The sequence below is a fragment of the Heloderma suspectum genome, chromosome 15 (genome assembly GCF_057233095.1).
Source record: "Heloderma suspectum isolate Gila_16-S chromosome 15, 16-S_ref, whole genome shotgun sequence".
Classification (NCBI taxonomy): Eukaryota; Metazoa; Chordata; class Lepidosauria; order Squamata; family Helodermatidae; genus Heloderma; species Heloderma suspectum.
In genome coordinates, this window is record NC_139472.1 from 14,777,742 (window position 1) to 14,795,248 (window position 17,507).

The following is a 17,507-nucleotide window of genomic DNA, read 5'->3' on the forward strand; positions in this document are numbered from 1 at the left end:
GGCTTCAGGGACAGGCCTGAGTTCCAGCACTGCCGTTTATTTTCCATATTAATGGCTAGATGCCATGTGGAGGGAGGCCCTAAAGGAGCCATCCCAAGTCAGGGGCCAAAAGCATCACCGGGACTAGCACCTCTGAAACACAGGGTGAGTGACAGGTCATGGTGTGTGTTCCATTTTGTAAGCGGCATATTCTTTATGTCCACTAACCGTTTTTCCGTCTTGAAGAGGGTAGTTAGAGACATGCTTCTGTTCTTCCCAACCTGCAAAGCGTGGACAGCAGGCCCCAAACCACAAAACACATTGGCACAGGCTTAACTCCCAGCCTGAGACCACTGCCACTGCAACCGGCCTACACAGTTTTGCCATGTCCTCTGCAGCTAGACGCGGAAGACCGAGACTAAGGATGCCTCTGGCACATTTTCCTCAAGCTTGCACCCAGGACGAGTCACAACAGTTACACTGCTCCAGTAATGCACATGGTATGCAGTGCCCCTCACCCCCACCCCGCCCTGGGGCTGGAGTTTTATCTAGGTAAGGCACTGGAAGTCTAATTGCAAGGTAAAGTCAACCCAGTTAATAGGATCCCACCCAGTTGCTGAAACCCACTCTGTGCTTTGCAGTCCCCCTGCGCACAGGCACGCGCACACTTTGCTTTTTTCCTTTCAGAAGTTCTTCATCACAGTGGCTGTACTTAAGAGCCATTTCCATTAATAAAGCCGCCCTCCCCTTTCCGGCACACAACACCCCCTCCTCCCTCTGTGCACAGCTGTAGCCCTGCACATCCAGCTGGATACAGCGAATAAGCCAAGCATTCCACTCCATAGGAACTGATAAATAAGCATCTCTCCCCCGACCCCCTGACCCCCCCGCATCCCATTCCCATCCCCTCCAAAGGACAAGCTCAAAGAACAGAGCCTGGCGACTCACACACACACTTCGGGGGAATCCCAACTTGGGGTCACAGGCGGAAGGACATCAAAGGACAGCTGTGCTGGGAAGCCCAGCATTGTCATTTCGAGGGCAGCCCGAGCCTTCAGATACCAGCCCCACGACCACTTTTCAGCCGGGGCTCATACAATAATACAAAAGCATTGTCCTGTGTTTATTTTATCGTACTGTCATCCTGCTTGGATTCCTGCACTGAGCAGGGGGTTCGACTCGATGGCCTTGTAGGCCCCTTCCAACCCTACCATTCTATGATTCTATGCTTTTCGGACAAAGGGGGCCTCCCACAGCAGCTCACGCCAATTAAACATTAAAATCAATCTAGACCCCCAAGAGAAAGAAGCGTTCATTCAGAAAATACCAACGATACAGTGAGCTGTAAAGAGGCATTTATATCTGCTCAGAGCCAAGCTGATCCTCCTTCGCTGGCAGTCTTGTTTGGACAGAATGCGTGCAAACTACATGTTCATTTAACTGGATTTATTTTTGCTATTTATATGCTGCATTTTGGCAAAGCCACCAAAGCAGTGTCCAGTAAAATATCAAAGTGTGATAAAAACAGCAAGTAAGAACAAAAACATCAAATAAACTGCCCAGCGGCCCTTCCTCTGTTCACTGGTACAGGTTAGAATGGCTTTCCCCTTATTTTTCCCTGCAGTCCCAGGTCACCTGGCAGTTTGGGCAGGAAGGGAGAAGAACACAGGGACATAAGAAGAGCCCTGCTGGAACAGACCAAAGGTCCATCTAGCCCAGCACACAGTGGCCAACCTGCTGCCTATGGGAAACTCACAAGCAGGACGTGAGTGCAACAGCACCCTTCCTGCGACTGCTCCTTCTCCCTTGCTGACAAATGGGACTAGGGATGTATGAACCCAGCCCCGTCTGTGTTCTCCGGGTGCTTGCCCAGCCTCTGCCCCAGCTAACTGCTCCCGGGACCACACTCGAGCCCCGTACCCACGCTCGGCGAGCAGCCCACACTCACCCCGGCGGCCTCATCGAGCTCTGCGGTCGCCATTTTTTGGAAAAATAAAATGGCAACAGCAAAAACGTGCGTATTTGCATATGTGTGGAATGCGCATTGTCGCAAAATGTGCATTTTGCGCACATAAATATGCATTTCACATGCGCAAATATGAGCATGGGTTGGGGGCAGGGGCTCGGTGAGCGGGGCTCGGGGGTGTGGGCTCGGGGGTTCTGCCAGATTCCTGGATGGAATTGGGCACCCACGCCATCCCTAAATGGAACCCTCCCTTGAAGGCTAGGAGTTTCAGCCTTCCGTTAGCCCTTAGTCCTCTGGCCGATTGCAGAGGCTACAGAGCATGCTTCCCCTCACTTCTGCAGTCCCAGGGCAACTTGAATCACCGTACAGCACAATCCTTCACATGTCTTCTCAGAGGCCTCAGCAAGTTGAGCACAGGGGTTGATTCCCAGACAGAGGCAGTGCACAGGATTACAGCTTTATAGCACAGTCCTAAACACGTCCACTCATAAATAAGTCCCAATGGGACTTACTCCCAGATAAGTATGTATTGCAGGGTTGTTGAACCTCAGACCCACAGGCTGAATCCGGCCCTCCAGTGTTCCTCAGATGGCTTTCCCTCCTTTCCTTGGCCCCATCCTTTCCCCCAGTCGTTCAGTGGTTTCCTGGCCATTGCACAGTTACAACCCCAACCCTTCTCAAAGGCTGAAATGCCTCTCCTAAAGCTAGGAGCTTCAAGCGGAACTATGCTGCATTTTTGGCATTTCTGGCCCCGCCCCATTTTGCATGCAGCCCCGCCCACCACAGAAATGCAGCCCCTGAAGCCCAAGATTTAATTAGGCCTCTGGGCTGAAAAAGGTTCCCCACCCCTGGTGTATAGGGTCACAACAGCAGCCGATTAAATTAGTGAAATTGATCGATTCAGAACCTTTTTGGTCAGTTCGAAAGATGTCCACAATTAACTGAGCAGCAGCATACAGTCTTACGTTAATTATTTTTAACTTATTGACAAAAACATACAAACATTAAGAAGAGCCTTGCTGGATCAGACCAAGGGTTCATCTAGTCCAGCATTCTGTTCACACAGTGGCCGACCAGCTGTTGATTGGAAACACACAAGGAGGACATGAGTGCAGCAGCACCCTCCTGCCCATGTTCCCCAGCAACTGGTGTACATAGGTTCACTGCCTCTGGTACTGGAGGTAGCACATAGCCATCAGGACTATTAGCCATTGCCAGCCATCTCCTCTAGGAATTTGTCCAACCCCCTTTTAAAGCCATCCCAGTGGGTGGCCATCACTCCATCCTGTGGTAGCAAATTCCGTAGTTTAAGTATGTGCTGTGTGGAGTCCTTCCTTTTATCTGTCCTGAATCTCCCACCAATCAGTTTCATAAGATGACTCCAGGTTCTAGTATTTTGAGAGAGGGAAAAAAATGTCTCCCTATCCACTTCTCCACACCGTGCAGAGTTTTGTACACCTCTATCATGTCTCCCCTCACTTGCCTCTTTTCCAAGCTAAACAATCCCAGCTGTTCATAGGGGAGATGCTCCAGCCCGTTGATCATGTCAGTTGCCCTTTTCTGCACTTTCCCCAGCTGGCAGGCAGCATCTTAGAAGAGGAATCCCTCCGTCCTTTCTCTCATAGCAAGGGGCACTGGAACTGTTAGGGCCAGACCACGGGGCCCAGGTCCAGGGCCCCATGGCCCAGGAGGGCCCCCCAATGGGTGGCTGTTGGCAGAGCAACGCTGCGGGTGGCGGCAGTGGCAGGGACGGGATGCCTCTGCTAAGATCCTAGCTGTGGCACATACAAGCACCATGTAATTGTAGGTACAGGCACCATCCAAATACATCAAAAGCTTCTGGGAGAACTGTCACTTTATTCAAATAGAGATTTCTGCAGATTTTAACTGATTCATTCGCCAATTAAAAAATCAGACAACTACTTGACTGACCGGGCAAACCTAGGCATGTTTTCTCAGAAGGAAGTCCCACTACGCTCAATAGGAGTTACTGCTAGGTAAGCGTGTATAAGGTTGCAGCCTTTAAAGGTTCCTTTAGTGGGATGACCACAGCCCTAATGATAGCACCGACATAGCAAATTAGAAGAAATTCACATACATGATCTGAGAAGGTCCAAAAAACAGCCCTGCAGAGCATGTTAATATTATTATAATCCCCATAACGCAGGTGGCGGCGGCGGCGAGGGGGGATGGCGGGGCTGAGGGAGGAAGAGTTAAAAGCTTTCCTAAGGCCCCTGAGTGAATTCAGGGCATTGTCTGAAGGCACATGAGGCAGCCGCCTTGCTGAAGTTAAGCAGGTTTGGGTCTGGTCAGTGCTTGGAGGGGAGACCGCCTGGGAACCACATGTAGCCACCTTGAGTTCCATGATGGAAGGAAGGTGGGATATAAGTGTAATGAATAAAATAAATAATTCATGGCAGAGTTAATATCCAAACCTTTTGCTCCCAGCATAGAATCATATAATTAAAGGGGGCCTTTAAAGTCATCTAATCCATCCTTCGGCTCCATGTGGGCTGAATTACAGCAACCCTGAGAGGTGGCCGTCCAGCCTCTGCTGAAATACCACCAGCGAAAGAGAACTTGCTACATCCCAGAGGAGTCTGTTCCATTGCTGAACAGCACCTTCCATTAGGAAGCCTCTTCTAACAACTCTGCTCCCTCTTCTGCCTGATATCGACAGCTTTAAAAAGGGATTCGACAAATTCATGGAGGATAGGGCGACCAATGGCTGCTGGCCATGATGTCTGTATGCTGCCTCCAGGATCAGAAGTGGCATGTCTCTGAAAACTAGTAGCGGCTGGTGGTTGGAACACGCGGGAGGGTGCTTGTGGCAAGTCCTGCTTGTGGACTTCCCATGGGCACCTGGTTGGCAACTGTGGGAAGAAAGTGCTGGACTAGCGAGGCCTTCGGTACGAGCCAGCAGGTTTCTCCTCGTGTTCTTATCAAAGCATGGTGCCCTCGTCGTTGCTCAGCCCCTTAGCAACTATACCACACACCAGCTCCCTGCATTTCGTTAATCCGAAATTGCGTCCAGAGCCACAGTTTCGCCATCACCGATGAGAATTCCCGTTTTGCCCCTGTGTATTGATCACACCAATCGCAAGAGTAAGGATGCAGTGTGATGGGAGATGGGGTGGGTGGGGCTTGGATAATCCACATTAAGGGCGCCATCCTATGGGTGGCACCCTGGGTACATGTTGGCTTACGAGAATCCTATGCAGAGGATATCCTATGCCTTCCGTGCTGCGTTTAAGCTAGATGGGTGATTTCGCCTGTCTGGTGCAGGCACTGGGGAGGGGAAGGGAAGGAGACTGGGGCAGCAATAGAAAAAGGCATAAACCAGCCACTCTGGTCTACTCCCTTCTCCACTTCACCCCAGAACACGGCTTTTCTGGAGTCTCCATGCTCCGTTTACCGAGCATGGAGAGGTAGCTAGCGCGGTTCTCTCTGTGCCGGCTACGAGGGGAAGGGAAGCATGGTTTCCTGGCTACAAGGTTGGAGCCCTGTCTCCGACCTCGTATCCAGGAAACTGAAGAATCCTATTCCCCCCTAGTGGGACATAGCATTGCTCTCTAAGCAACTTTTAATATACACGTGCCAAAAGCATGTAGCGTATTTACGCTTTGGCACCAATCTACTCGAGAGACTGCCTCGTCCCTTACGGATCTGCCAGTCTGTTAAGACCAGTTGATGTGTGCCATTAGCTTCTGAGGTATGGTCGGTGGGAAGGCGTGACAGGGCCTTTTCTGCGGCAGCACCCAGTCTGTGAAACTCACTGCCTCAAGTGCTTGAGGAGCTCTCTCATTATTTGGCTTTCTCAGCAAGCCTTTGATTATGTTGCTGTTTCAGTTGTTATATGTTTGCTCTAGCACTCTGGATTCCTTTTGCTGCTTTTCCGTTGGTTATGTGTTTGTTATTACCTTAGGTGTTTTGAAACTGGATTTTTATTGTTTTAAAGTTGTATTAAAAACATAAGAGGATCACACCAAAGGATTATCCAGTCCAGCGTCCTGTTTCCCACAGTGGACAACCAGATGCCACTGGGAAGCCCACAAGCAGGAGCTGAAAGCAACAGCCCTTTCCTGCTGTTGCTAGGCCTGGCAATTCATACAGCCATCATGACTAGTAGCCATGCATAGCCTTTATCCTCTTAGAATTTCTCTAATCCCCTTTCAAAGCCATCTCAGTTGGTGGCCTTCTACACGTGCATTGCCTTGTCGTATTGTGAACCGCTTGCTGAAGATGTTGGGCTCGAAAAGCGGTACATAAGTATCTAGATAACTACATTAAAAAAAAAATGGCTCAAGCTACTTGTAGTTTCATCCTAAAACACGCCAGTGAGTCTTCGAAGGTCATAAGGGCTTCGCTTCCTAGGCCTCTTTCTCATTGAGGTGATAAACCTGTGTTTGGCTTGTACCACTTCAGAGATGCAATATTCTTCTATACCACAATAAATAACAACTTCAACGCTGGCATGACAAGGAAAAGCCTAGGGCAGAACCGTTCTCTGTAATGTGCTCATTTTTTACATGGAGGGATCTTTCCCCTTGGAAAAGCATTCAGTCATATAAGCCTTCACCTGTGGTTTAAGGTGGTTCAGCCCAGACAGAGATGGAACTCCTCCGTGAGGACAAAGCTCTTGTCTGGTATGCTGTATCTAAACAGGACTACACATTTGTTCCACCAGCATCTTTCAAGGACCCCCTCAATGCGTGCTGCTGATTTAGTGTGTGTCCTTGGAAAGTTTGCCCATATAAGATCTTTCCTCAACAACAGCACGCCTCTGCATTGCTTGATAATTGCAGCCTAGAATCATAGAATCGAAGGGTGGGAAGGGGCCTACAAGGCCATTGAGTCCAACCCCCTGCTGCATGCAGGAAGCCTGATTCCCACGTGGTCTCCCATCCAAGTACTAACCAGGGCTGACCCTGCTTAGCTTCTGAGATCAGACGTGATTGGGTTCATCCAGCCTTTGCTCAACATCATAGAATCATAGGGTGGGAAGGGGCCTACAAGAGCATCGAGCCCAACCCCCTGCTCAATGCAGGAAGCCTGATTCCCAGGCGGTCTCCCATCAAAGTACTAACCAGGGCTGACCCTGCTTAGCTCCTGAGATCAGACGTGATTGGGTTCATCCAGCCTTTGCTCAACATCATAGAATCATAGGGTGGGAAGGGGCCTACAAGAGCATCGAGTCCAACCCCCTGCTCAATGCAGGAAGCCTGATTCCCACGTGGTCTCCCATCCAAGTACTAACCAGGGCTGACCCTGCTTAGCTTCTGAGATCAGACGTGATTGGGTTCATCCAGCCTTTGCTCAACATCATAGAATCATAGGGTGGGAAGGGGCCTACAAGAGCATCGAGTCCAACCCCCTGCTCAATGCAGGAAGCCTGATTCCCAGGCGGTCTCCCATCCAAGTACTAACCAGGGCTGACCCTGCTTAGCTCCTGAGATCAGACGTGATTGGGTTCATCCAGCCTTTGCTCAACATCATAGAATCATAGGGTGGGAAGGGGCCTACAAGAGCATCGAGTCCAACCCCCTGCTCAATGCAGGAAGCCTGATTCCCACGTGGTCTCCCATCCAAATACCAACCAGGGCTGACCCTGCTTAGTTTCCGAGATCAGGCACATCCAGCCCTTTCACAGAATGCATTCATGCAGTCATCGTATTGTCTAGTTCGGCCCCCAAACGGATTGCGTTCGAAATCAAACAAAAGCTCTGCTTGTAGCATTTGATCTGGGATAGCGCGTACACGCACACACACACACACAAATGGGGTCGCTCAGTGCAGAAACCACTTTGGTGGCATCTCCAGATGTTTAGTTAAGAGTCCCTGACTCATTCGCTCCCCCTGGGAAAACCCACACCCATTCAGCACCGCACATATAGCACCGAACCACAGCACCCCAACTTTCAACACCTCCCCCACACAGCCCCCTCCTCATATAGCTTCATGTCAGGCATGCACACAGCCAGGAAATCACTGTTTTAAAATTATAGAATCAAAGAGTTGAAAGGGACCTCACAGGGGGAGGAAGCAAGTGACTGGTCACGAAAAATCCACAACACTGTGTAATAATGTTACAGAAGCCATTTTCAGCTGTTGTGTCAAGAGCTAAGTAACTCTCTGCAGATACAGGGTTAGATCCAGCCTTAGTCATACTTGGTGTAGACACAGTGAAATCCACCGGACTTAAGTTAAATCCTTTAGACTTCAGTGGGTCTGCTCTAAGGATGACCGAGTCTCGATCCAACCCACAAAATTCACCACCATAAGGAAACTCAACAAAAGACAACTCTGTATTATGTGCGAACACATGCAATGGAAAAATCAAGATGTAAGAAAAGCTTCAAGGGGAATTGGAACATAGAATCAGCAATGGGGAGATAGCATTTAACAGTTTCTCTTTCCCCAGCTTCTTTGCTGTAAATTGACCCCCCCCCCCCCCAGGAGAGTTCTTCCTGCAGAATTCCAAAACATGATTGGAACGGTAAATGCACATTTGTATGGGGAAAAGCAGCAGGAAGGTGGCTTGGAAAAAGGAGGCAGCAAGCGAGGGAAAGGGTTAAGCACATACAGCTCTTGCTTCCGCATTCCAGATCCACCGCCCAAAGCTGCTTTTCTTATTTAAGAATGTGGACATGTATACCCCATCTTTCTATGTTAAAAAAAAAAAAATCACACCCAAAGCAGCTTGCAAATAAAAAAGTTTAAAAAATAATATCACACAACATGAGAAACAATCCCAACAATAAAAACAAAATCTACAAACAGCTGCAAAAATAGCATCAATAAAAACACACACAGCAAACATTAGCAACAGCAAACTAAAAATATCATCACGAAAGCTTTAACTAAAACATGCTGGAACAGAAGAATCTTAAGGACCCATTTGAAAGTGGGCAAAGAGGGGGCTCAAAAAACTTCTTGTAGAAGGTTATTCAATACTTTTAACGTATAAATTGTTCATCACCTCATCCAGGCGTCTCCTCCAAAAGAGACTTGGAAAGCGGCAGTAAGGGAGAAGGCCTTCTTGGTGGTGGCCCCCCAATTGTGGAATGATCTCCCCAACAAGGCCCACCATGGTTATCTTTTTGGCGCCAGGTTAAAACCCTCCTCTTCTCTCAGGCATTTGGCAGCATATGATAAGGTTTTAATCAGGTCTTGGATTTTTCTTACTGGTGATTGTTTAAAACTGTTTTAGATATATGCGTGTCTCTCTGTGTGTTGTCTGTTTATATGTTTGTATGTAAATGCTTTTTTATTTTTGAGGTTTTAATGTTTGTAAACCAGAGAGCTTCAGCTGTTGGGCGGCATAGGAATGTAATGGATGAAATGAAATAAATTAATACGCACTACATATTATATCCAAGATCCAAAACAAATGCCAACAAAAATACATGATTTTGCACCAAGAAAACCGAATGATTCAACCTGTATAAGTTATGCAGCTGAATTCTGTACCTGTATCAATTACGCAAATCATAAACCAAATCCTGCAATCGGTATAAAATGTAAAAGTTAAACGAAAGCTCAAGCCTGGAAGCTGTAGAAAGTAAGCAACTCAAGTGTGTATATGCCATTACTCTGAGTTTGTGTTGTACCAGTTCTGAGGAGAAGCAAGAAGCTAAGCACATGGTACACTACCGCTCCATGACCTTTGGAAAGCTTATGCATCCATTTCCCTGACTCCTGAGGTTTTGCCATGCTCCTTTCCACCCACTCTTAAGCATAAGGACCAGAAACTTGGCTGCTGGTTGTTGTTTAAATGAAAACTCAACTGAATTCTGCACTCTATAATACAGTGTGCATGTGGAATCATGACAAAAACGCAGCTCTGCAAGACAGACAGACCCTCCATCAGGGGTGAGGAACCTATGGCCAGATGATGATGAATTATTATTCCTATCATCTCTCACCATTGGCCAGGCTGGTTGGGGGCTGATGGGAACTGTTCAACAACATCTGGAGGCCCTCAGGTTCCACTGCCCACATCTAGAAGTAGCCTGCAGTCCCACAACGCCCTCCCTCAAAGCAGGCATCAAACCAGGCAAATCAAAGTTGCTCACACCTTTCATCTGACCATCACAACAGCACACCCAAGTTCAACGGGGGGCCGAGAGTGAACTAAGCCAGGCTGCAGTCCTAGGAACACTGAACATGGGAGAAAGTCCCACTGAACTCAGTGGGACTGCTGAGTAAAAAATCAAGTACATTTGGACAGAGCAGCACAAAAGAGCAGAACTTTAACTCAAAGGGGAAAGGTAGCAAAAGCAGCCCGTGTCAGTCAGGGTCTCTCCAAACGCCACACAGTGGAACCCTTGGCCAATATCCTTACATGCCGTAAGATGTCACAGTTTTCAGCTTGGCTTCTCTTAATGCATTAACATCCTACGTTGAACAAACCAGCAAACCCCTCGAGCCCAGCAAAAATCTCTAGCACCTTGAGGCCTCACTAACACTGCTTTCAGACGGAATGGGCTTCCGTCTACAGGGCCAGGCGGAGTTGGCGAAAACCGAACATCATGGCTGTTCTAGAGTTGTGCAAAATGGTACCCACAACCAGTTAAGAGGACTTCACGGTTCAGATTGCAGTATCTGGAGTGGTGTTAAGCCTTGAACGTTTGGGGATGCAGAACTTCACAGTGCAACACACAGGCACCCAGGTCTTGTCTATTATCTCTCGCCTCCCTCCCCAGGAGAAATGACCTCCCATAGTGTATCAGGTGATGGGGCCACTGGGGTTGATGCTGTTTGCACAGCATCTTTTTTATTTTCTAAAAATGTTTCATACTTATGGGGCAGCTGGCCAGGCATGTACATAGTTACAGATGCTCATGTTATTATTTTTACTTTAAAAACGTATTTTCCTTTTCTACAACAAAATCGGGCTTCTTCCCAAGTAAATGTGTTTAACATTAGTGCAACAGACACAAACTCCATTTTATTCATGTCATCACGATGATGCTGTGATTTGAGTTTAAAATGTGAAACTGCACATGCTCAGAGTATATCTTGCTTCTTTTAATTGGGCCACGCAAACAATTTTTGCTTGGGTCTTTTTTTTTTTTGCTGTAACGTACCAGGAATGCAGAAGCAATTGTAAAGCACAGAATGGTGGTGGGAGTGGAAATATTGTCTGCTTCACAATTGAATGCACACAGCCGTCTAATGGGGGCTTCCTGTAAGACCACGAAGGCTGCAATCGTATGCATGTTTAGACAGAAAAAAGTCCTACCGCTCCCAGCATTCCCCAATCAGCCAATCTGGCTGGGGAATGCTGGGAGTTGTAGGACTTCCTTTCCATCTAAATGGGCATAGAATTGCACCCTATATCCAGGATCTAATATTACCTAGTTGCACCATTGCCCTTCACCCCGGACTGCTGCAAGAATGGAACACATAGAGGTCCTCTCCCCTCTTGCACTGCGCACAGTGCAAAGCGCACCGGAGTTCATACACATTGAACACAATTTATAACCACCAAGAGAATGAGTGGGGAGTGCATACTATTTACAAAGTCGGAAGTACAGCAGGTGGCCATAAGATTTAAAATGTTATTGGCACTGGTGATGCCTCAGTTATCAAACGCCCTGCCCAGGGAAGCGGGCTTGGCATCTTTCCTTCTGGCCTTCAGGAGGCAAGTAAAAAATAAAATGAAACCTTATTTCAGAAAGCTTTAAACTAAGTTGGTTTTAAACTTAACGTCTTGATTTTAATCCTTGAAGAAGAAGAATGATAGAGGTATTGTTTTTACAGGCTAAGACGTGTGCTCAGAGAACTTGCATTATATACAGCAGTATTATTTATTTACTATATTTTTGGGTTGTCCCACCACTCAATTAGCATGTGAGACAATGCACACATGAAAGTAATCATGTTACACAGTCGATCACATTTAGGCAAGAATAAAAATATCAGCTTAATTTCTGGAGTGGGGGGAGGAGTCGGAATTTCCCGTGAAATCACACCCTTTGCTTGGACAGCGTTGCTCTATAGCAACAACAAATCAATATTGATTTGACCAGTCATGGATACCTGTGGATGAGGAGAGGTGCTTCGAGTCATGCTCGTTGATTTTTAAACATATTTCTCAGTGTTGTATTCAGCCCTTTCTCTAAGGAGCTCAACATGGCATACATGAGGCTATATTTCATTTTATCCTCACAACAACCCCACGAGGTAGGCCATGCTGCAAAATAACATCAGCCAGGTCTGAGCGGTGCATGCAGTGCACTACACACATCCGAGGGCCGAGCACCGTAGCCAAAAACAGGTTCTGGGATGAACCTTCTCAGGATTGCGGCCTGAGAGAGAACCCTACAGTTTAACACTCCTTAGACTGAGGCTAGGGCTCAGTTTCAGAAAGGGCTTTTAAGGCCAAGAATCAGAGGATGAGACAACCAGAGGCTGGGTTCACACCACACGCTAACCCACACTCAGTGGTTAAGTCAGTGTGGGTTGTTTTGAACAGAGGGTTGTTTGTTGAACCATGGTTAGTATTGTCCAAACCCAGGGCATTTTCTGCAGGGTGGCTTGTTAACCGTGCAGCGTGGCCTATTTTTCTCGAACAGGCCACCTTGAGAACCCATCCTGCGGAAAAAGTCCCAGGTTCGGTTCGAAACTACCCACACTCAACCCCTGAGCATGGGTCAGCGTGTGCTGCAAACCCAGCCAATGCCACGGTGCCGAAAACACGCGTGCCCTTGATCGTGCGCAGAGGGCTTCGCCACAGCCCATGCAGCAGCCCGCCTCCAACAAAAAAGATGGGGATGGTGGGGGGGGGGGCAGCATCGCAAGGCTAGGCAGGGCCGCGGACAACTTCCCCTTAGAATTCCCCCCGGGCGCAAGGAAGGGCGCGAAGGGCAGCCTTGCGCGCGGGTCTCTCGCCTCTCCCACGGGAGCGCTCAGACTCGTCCCGTCCTCGCGGGAGGCCAGGCGCGCCTCCCGTGCCAGAGACCCTCGGGGAAGGCGAGGGGGCGAGCCTGGGGCCCCGCCGCCCCCTCCCGGGGCAGGCGAAACGCGGCCCGCCGTCGAGAGCCCCGGGAGGGAGGGAGGGGGCCGTCGAGAGCCCCGGGAGGGAGGGAGGGGGCCGTCGACAGCGCCGTGCGCCTCTGCGGAGGCCGGGCCGCCGCCGCCGGCACCTGCTGCTAGCGCAGGCGGCGGCGGCGGCGGCAGCCCGGCCCTGGCTCGGCTTCGGCTTCGCCTGCCCTCCCACCCCGTCGCGGCGCCCGCACTCACAGCCAGTTGCTGGCGTTGGCCGAGAAGGCGGCGAGGATGAGCAGCAGGAGCGAGCGCAGGAAGTAGCGCGGGGTCATCCTGGACGGCGCGGCCGGGGCGCGCGGAGCGGGCGCCGAGCCTCCGACGGCGCGCGGGCAGGACGGCGGGGCCCGGCCCGGCCCGCGCCGGCTCAGGTGCCGCCGCCGCCGCCGCCCGCCCGCCCGCCGACGGCCAGACCAGCGGGGCGCAGCCGGGCTGATGCGCCCGCGGCAGCTGCCGAGCCGGACTGTCAGCTCGGCCGGGCGCTCCCGGGACGGAGCGGCAGGCGGGCGGGGCGCGGCCCCAGGAGGCGGCTCCCGGGGCGGGGCGGGGACACCCCCGAGGCGGAGCGCACGCGGCGGCCGAGAGCCGCCTCGCCTCGCCTCGCCTCGCCACGCCCGGGGCCGTCCGCCCCGCGAGCCGGCGAGGCGGGGCCCGGGCCGTGTCCGCCGCGCGGAAGAGCGCGCGGGCTCCGCCGGGCGCGGCTGCCGCCCTCCGCGCCCGCGGGAAGGCCCGTGGCGCGCCGCCGGGCTTGCTTGCCAGCGGGCGCGCCGCGCCTCGCCCTGCCAGGCGCGGCGCGGGGCGCAAGGGCCCTGCCGCCCCAAGTACGCGCCTCGCCTGAGCGGGGTGAAGGGTGCCCGAGGCTGCGCCCTCGCAGCCCGCCCTGCGTGGCAGGACGACCCGCCCTGTTCGTGGTGGCTCCCTCCGTCCGGCGGAGGCAGCAGTCTTATGCACGCTTACGCAGGAGGCGTCTATAGATGCATTTCTCTCATTTCAGTTCTGTGCCGTCCAGTAGCCGAAGCTCTCCGGGCGGTTCACAGAAATTAAAACCAAAAAGCACAGGATAAAACAATATAAAACATAAAAGCATTGCAACCACAATATAACAATGCAACCAGGATAAAACCTAGCAGCAATGCAGAGATTTAAACTACAGATTTAGAACAGCAAAGCTAAAAGACTACGAAGCTGAAACGCCTGAGAGGATAGAAAGGTCTTCATCCCGCGTAGGAAGGACTACAACGTAGGTGCCAGGTAGGTGCAGGCGAACCTCCCCAGGGAGCTCATTCCGCAGCAGGGGGGCCGCAACAGAAAAGGCCCTCTTCCCGCCTCATTTCCTTTGGCAGGGGCTCCCAGAGAAGGACCCTCCGTGCACTCACACTTTTCCTGGTCTTTCAGGCCCAAATCCAGATGAGGAGGATGCAGTGCCTGGGACCAGCAAAGATGTCCCACATTTTCCTGGTCCTGTATGTTTTATGAAGCATATGAACCTTACTGTATTACTAGTAGGGATGGCAGAGAATTCCGCCACGGATCTCAGTGAGGCCGAATGCCAGTGCATTCGGCCCCCCGAAATCCGTGGCGGAATGACCCTCCCCGCCCCACGAAAGGTGCGCAAAACGAAGCAGGTACCTGGTGCCATTCGCGCTGCTTTGCGAATGGCGGCCGCATCTGCAGCCACCATTTGCTTCACGATTTTTCCCATGATAGGCTATGTAAATACGTAGCCTATCATGGCTAACGCAGAGACGCCATTTGCGTCCCTGCAGAGGCCGTGTTAGGCTACGCAAATATTTACTCAGCCTATCACAGGAAAAAAACGGGAACGTAAATGGTGGTGGCTACAGCGGCCACCATTTGCGTCCCTGTGCAGCCTAGCAGCAGCTGGATGTCGCTGTGGGCAGCCCCGGCTGATGGCTCCGTGGAGTCGCCGTGCAGCGGAGCCGGCCGGTGAGGATTTCGGGGGGAGGGATGGCGCGCCTCCCCCCCACCGCAGATGTCACGAAACGAAACAGGTAAGTAATTTCGTACATCCCTAAATTTGCTAGAGAAAGCCTCCTGTGAGTTGACCCGTACCTGTTTGTTGCTTGTAAGCAAGCACAGTTTGTGGCATCACACAACATGTCTGTTAAGGCATCAGCCAGGGTGGCGTAGTGGTGAGAGTGTTGGACTGCGAGCCAGGAGATCCAGGTTCTAGTCCCCACTCGGCCAAGGAAGCTCACTGGGCGACTTTGGGCCAGACACAGACTCTCAGCTCAACCTACCTCACAGGGTTGTTGTTGTGAGGATAAAACGGAGAGGAGGAGGTTTATGTGCAACGCCTTGAGTTCCTTAAAGAGGAAAAAAGGCAGGATATAATGTAATAAATATAAATATCAGCCTTCGCTTCCAATTTCCTGCCTTTGTGGAGCCAACATGAGATAGCCTTAACTCTGGCTTTAAGTGGGCCAGAGTGCACTCTACAGCTCCTCCCATCTCATTCTGCCATGCGCATAGACCAGGCCGAGGTTTGACTCGGCAAGACAGTTCTTAGGTTTTCATGAGAGGCTTGTCCCAGGATATCTTTTGGATCACGTGCCGCGCTTGCTCGACATGGCGTGCTTGAAATGTCTTGGGCTGGCCAAGCCGCCACAAATTCAATTTCCCCTGTACTTACTTCCAAACCACACTTTCCATCTGGGAAGCCCAGATCCCTAACCCCACAGTGGGGTCACTCTGGAAACGCACTCTGCATTAGCTCAAAGATACTCTCTTCCTTTATGTTGTGCAAGGTTCTGTGGCGTGTAATTTCACAACAGAGAAATACTGGGGCTTTGGCCTGCCTGGAAACCTTGACATCTCTTTGCCCTTGGAGACTAGATTTTCTGGTCCCAGGCGGCTTAGTTAAGGGAGGGTGGGGAGGCAGAGAGGTGGGAGGCAGTAGCACTCTGCAAATGGCTAGAGATAGTCTTTTTTAAAAAAAAAATCTGGTTGTTTCATATGATCTAGGGTTTACTGAGCTCTGGCAATGAGCACTGGTTTTAAGGTTGAGATGTTGAATGAAATGAAGGACTGAGCATGAGGCGTTTGTTAAGGGTTTACAAGATAATTCTACAACCTCACTGGTGAAAAAGAATTGTTGGGTATAGAACTCTTCACAAATATTTATTTCTGGCTTTGTTTCTTTTAAAATCAAGCTTCTAGCCCATATGACCAAAAATATAGGTCTGCAAGTATGTTCAGAATAACAGGTGACGTTTCAGAAGTAAGGGAGGGGGGCTGGATAGGTGGGTCTTCAGGGACAGCCCTAACTCCCTGGCCCTCACCAGGATTAGCAGAACCAGCAATTCATGCAAAATAAGCAAAATTCACCTAAACTGGATATCTCCAAAGACAGAACAAGGGACTGGCATTGGCTGAAATAACGGACAGGCTTGACCTGCCCTACGGTTCTCCATTTTGACTGGATTTGCCCTCATTCAGCTCCCTGCATTATTTAGACAATTTAATTCCACACGGAGAATACCTGTTTTCCATCCATTGTGCACCCACCAGCCTGCCTTGCTTGGAGAGAGTAGCTGTAGCAGTTAATGTCGTCGTCATTGTTGGGTTGTTGTTCTCAAAGTTCCAAAATGATAAAATTGCACCCCTTTCCCAAATGCCTACATTTGAACGTAGGTTGTTAATTTGTTATAAGGGGATTCGCTCTAGACAGAAGTCTGAGCAGAAAACAGTTTCTCTTGTCCTTTAACGAGAGAGAGAAGAGGAGGAGGAAGAAGAAGTTGAAAAAGAGATTTTATAGCAGTTTCTCTTGTCCTTTAACGAGAGAGAGAGGAGGAGGAGGAAGAAGTTGAAAAAGAGATTTTATAGCAGTTTCTCTTGTCCTTTAACGAGAGAGAGAGGAGGAGGAGGAAGAAGAAGTTGAAAAAGAGATTTTATAGCCGTTTCTCTTGTCCTTTAACGAGAGAGAGAAGAGGAGGAGGAGGAAGAAGTTGAAAAAGAGATTTTATAGCAGTTTCTCTTGTCCTTTAACGAGAGAGAGAGGAGGAGGAGGAAGTTGAAAAAGAGATTTTATAGCAGTTTCTCTTGTCCTTTAACGAGAGAGAGAAGAGGAGGAGGAAGAAGAAGTTGAAAAAGAGATTTTATAGCAGTTTCTCTTGTCCTTTAACGAGAGAGGGAGGAGGAGGAGGAAGAAGTTGAAAAAGAGATTTTATAGCAGTTTCTCTTGTCCTTTAACGAGAGAGAGAGGAGGAGGAGGAAGAAGTTGAAAAAGAGATTTTATAGCAGTTTCTCTTGTCCTTTAACGAGAGAGAGAAGAGGAGGAGGAAGAAGAAGTTGAAAAAGAGATTTTATAGCAGTTTCTCTTGTCCTTTAACGAGAGAGAGAGGAGGAGGAGGAAGAAGTTGAAAAAGAGATTTTATAGCAGTTTCTCTTGTCCTTTAACGAGAGAGAGAAGAGGAGGAGGAAGAAGAAGTTGAAAAAGAGATTTTATAGCAGTTTCTCTTGTCCTTTAACGAGAGAGAGAGGAGGAGGAGGA

General features: G+C 49.9%; 1 protein-coding gene across 1 annotated transcript in view; it reads right to left on the minus strand.

The window, feature by feature from the left end:
• The window catches only part of WNT4 (Wnt family member 4), a 55,384-nt gene extending 42,115 nt beyond the window's left edge, over positions 1–13,269 (minus strand). Inside the window, exon 1 of the mRNA XM_084822199.1 lies at positions 13,193–13,269. Within this exon, the coding sequence (XP_084678325.1) occupies positions 13,193–13,269 (77 nt within the window). The remainder of the gene's footprint in view (positions 1–13,192) is intronic.
• Positions 13,270–17,507: the final 4,238 nt, after the last annotated feature.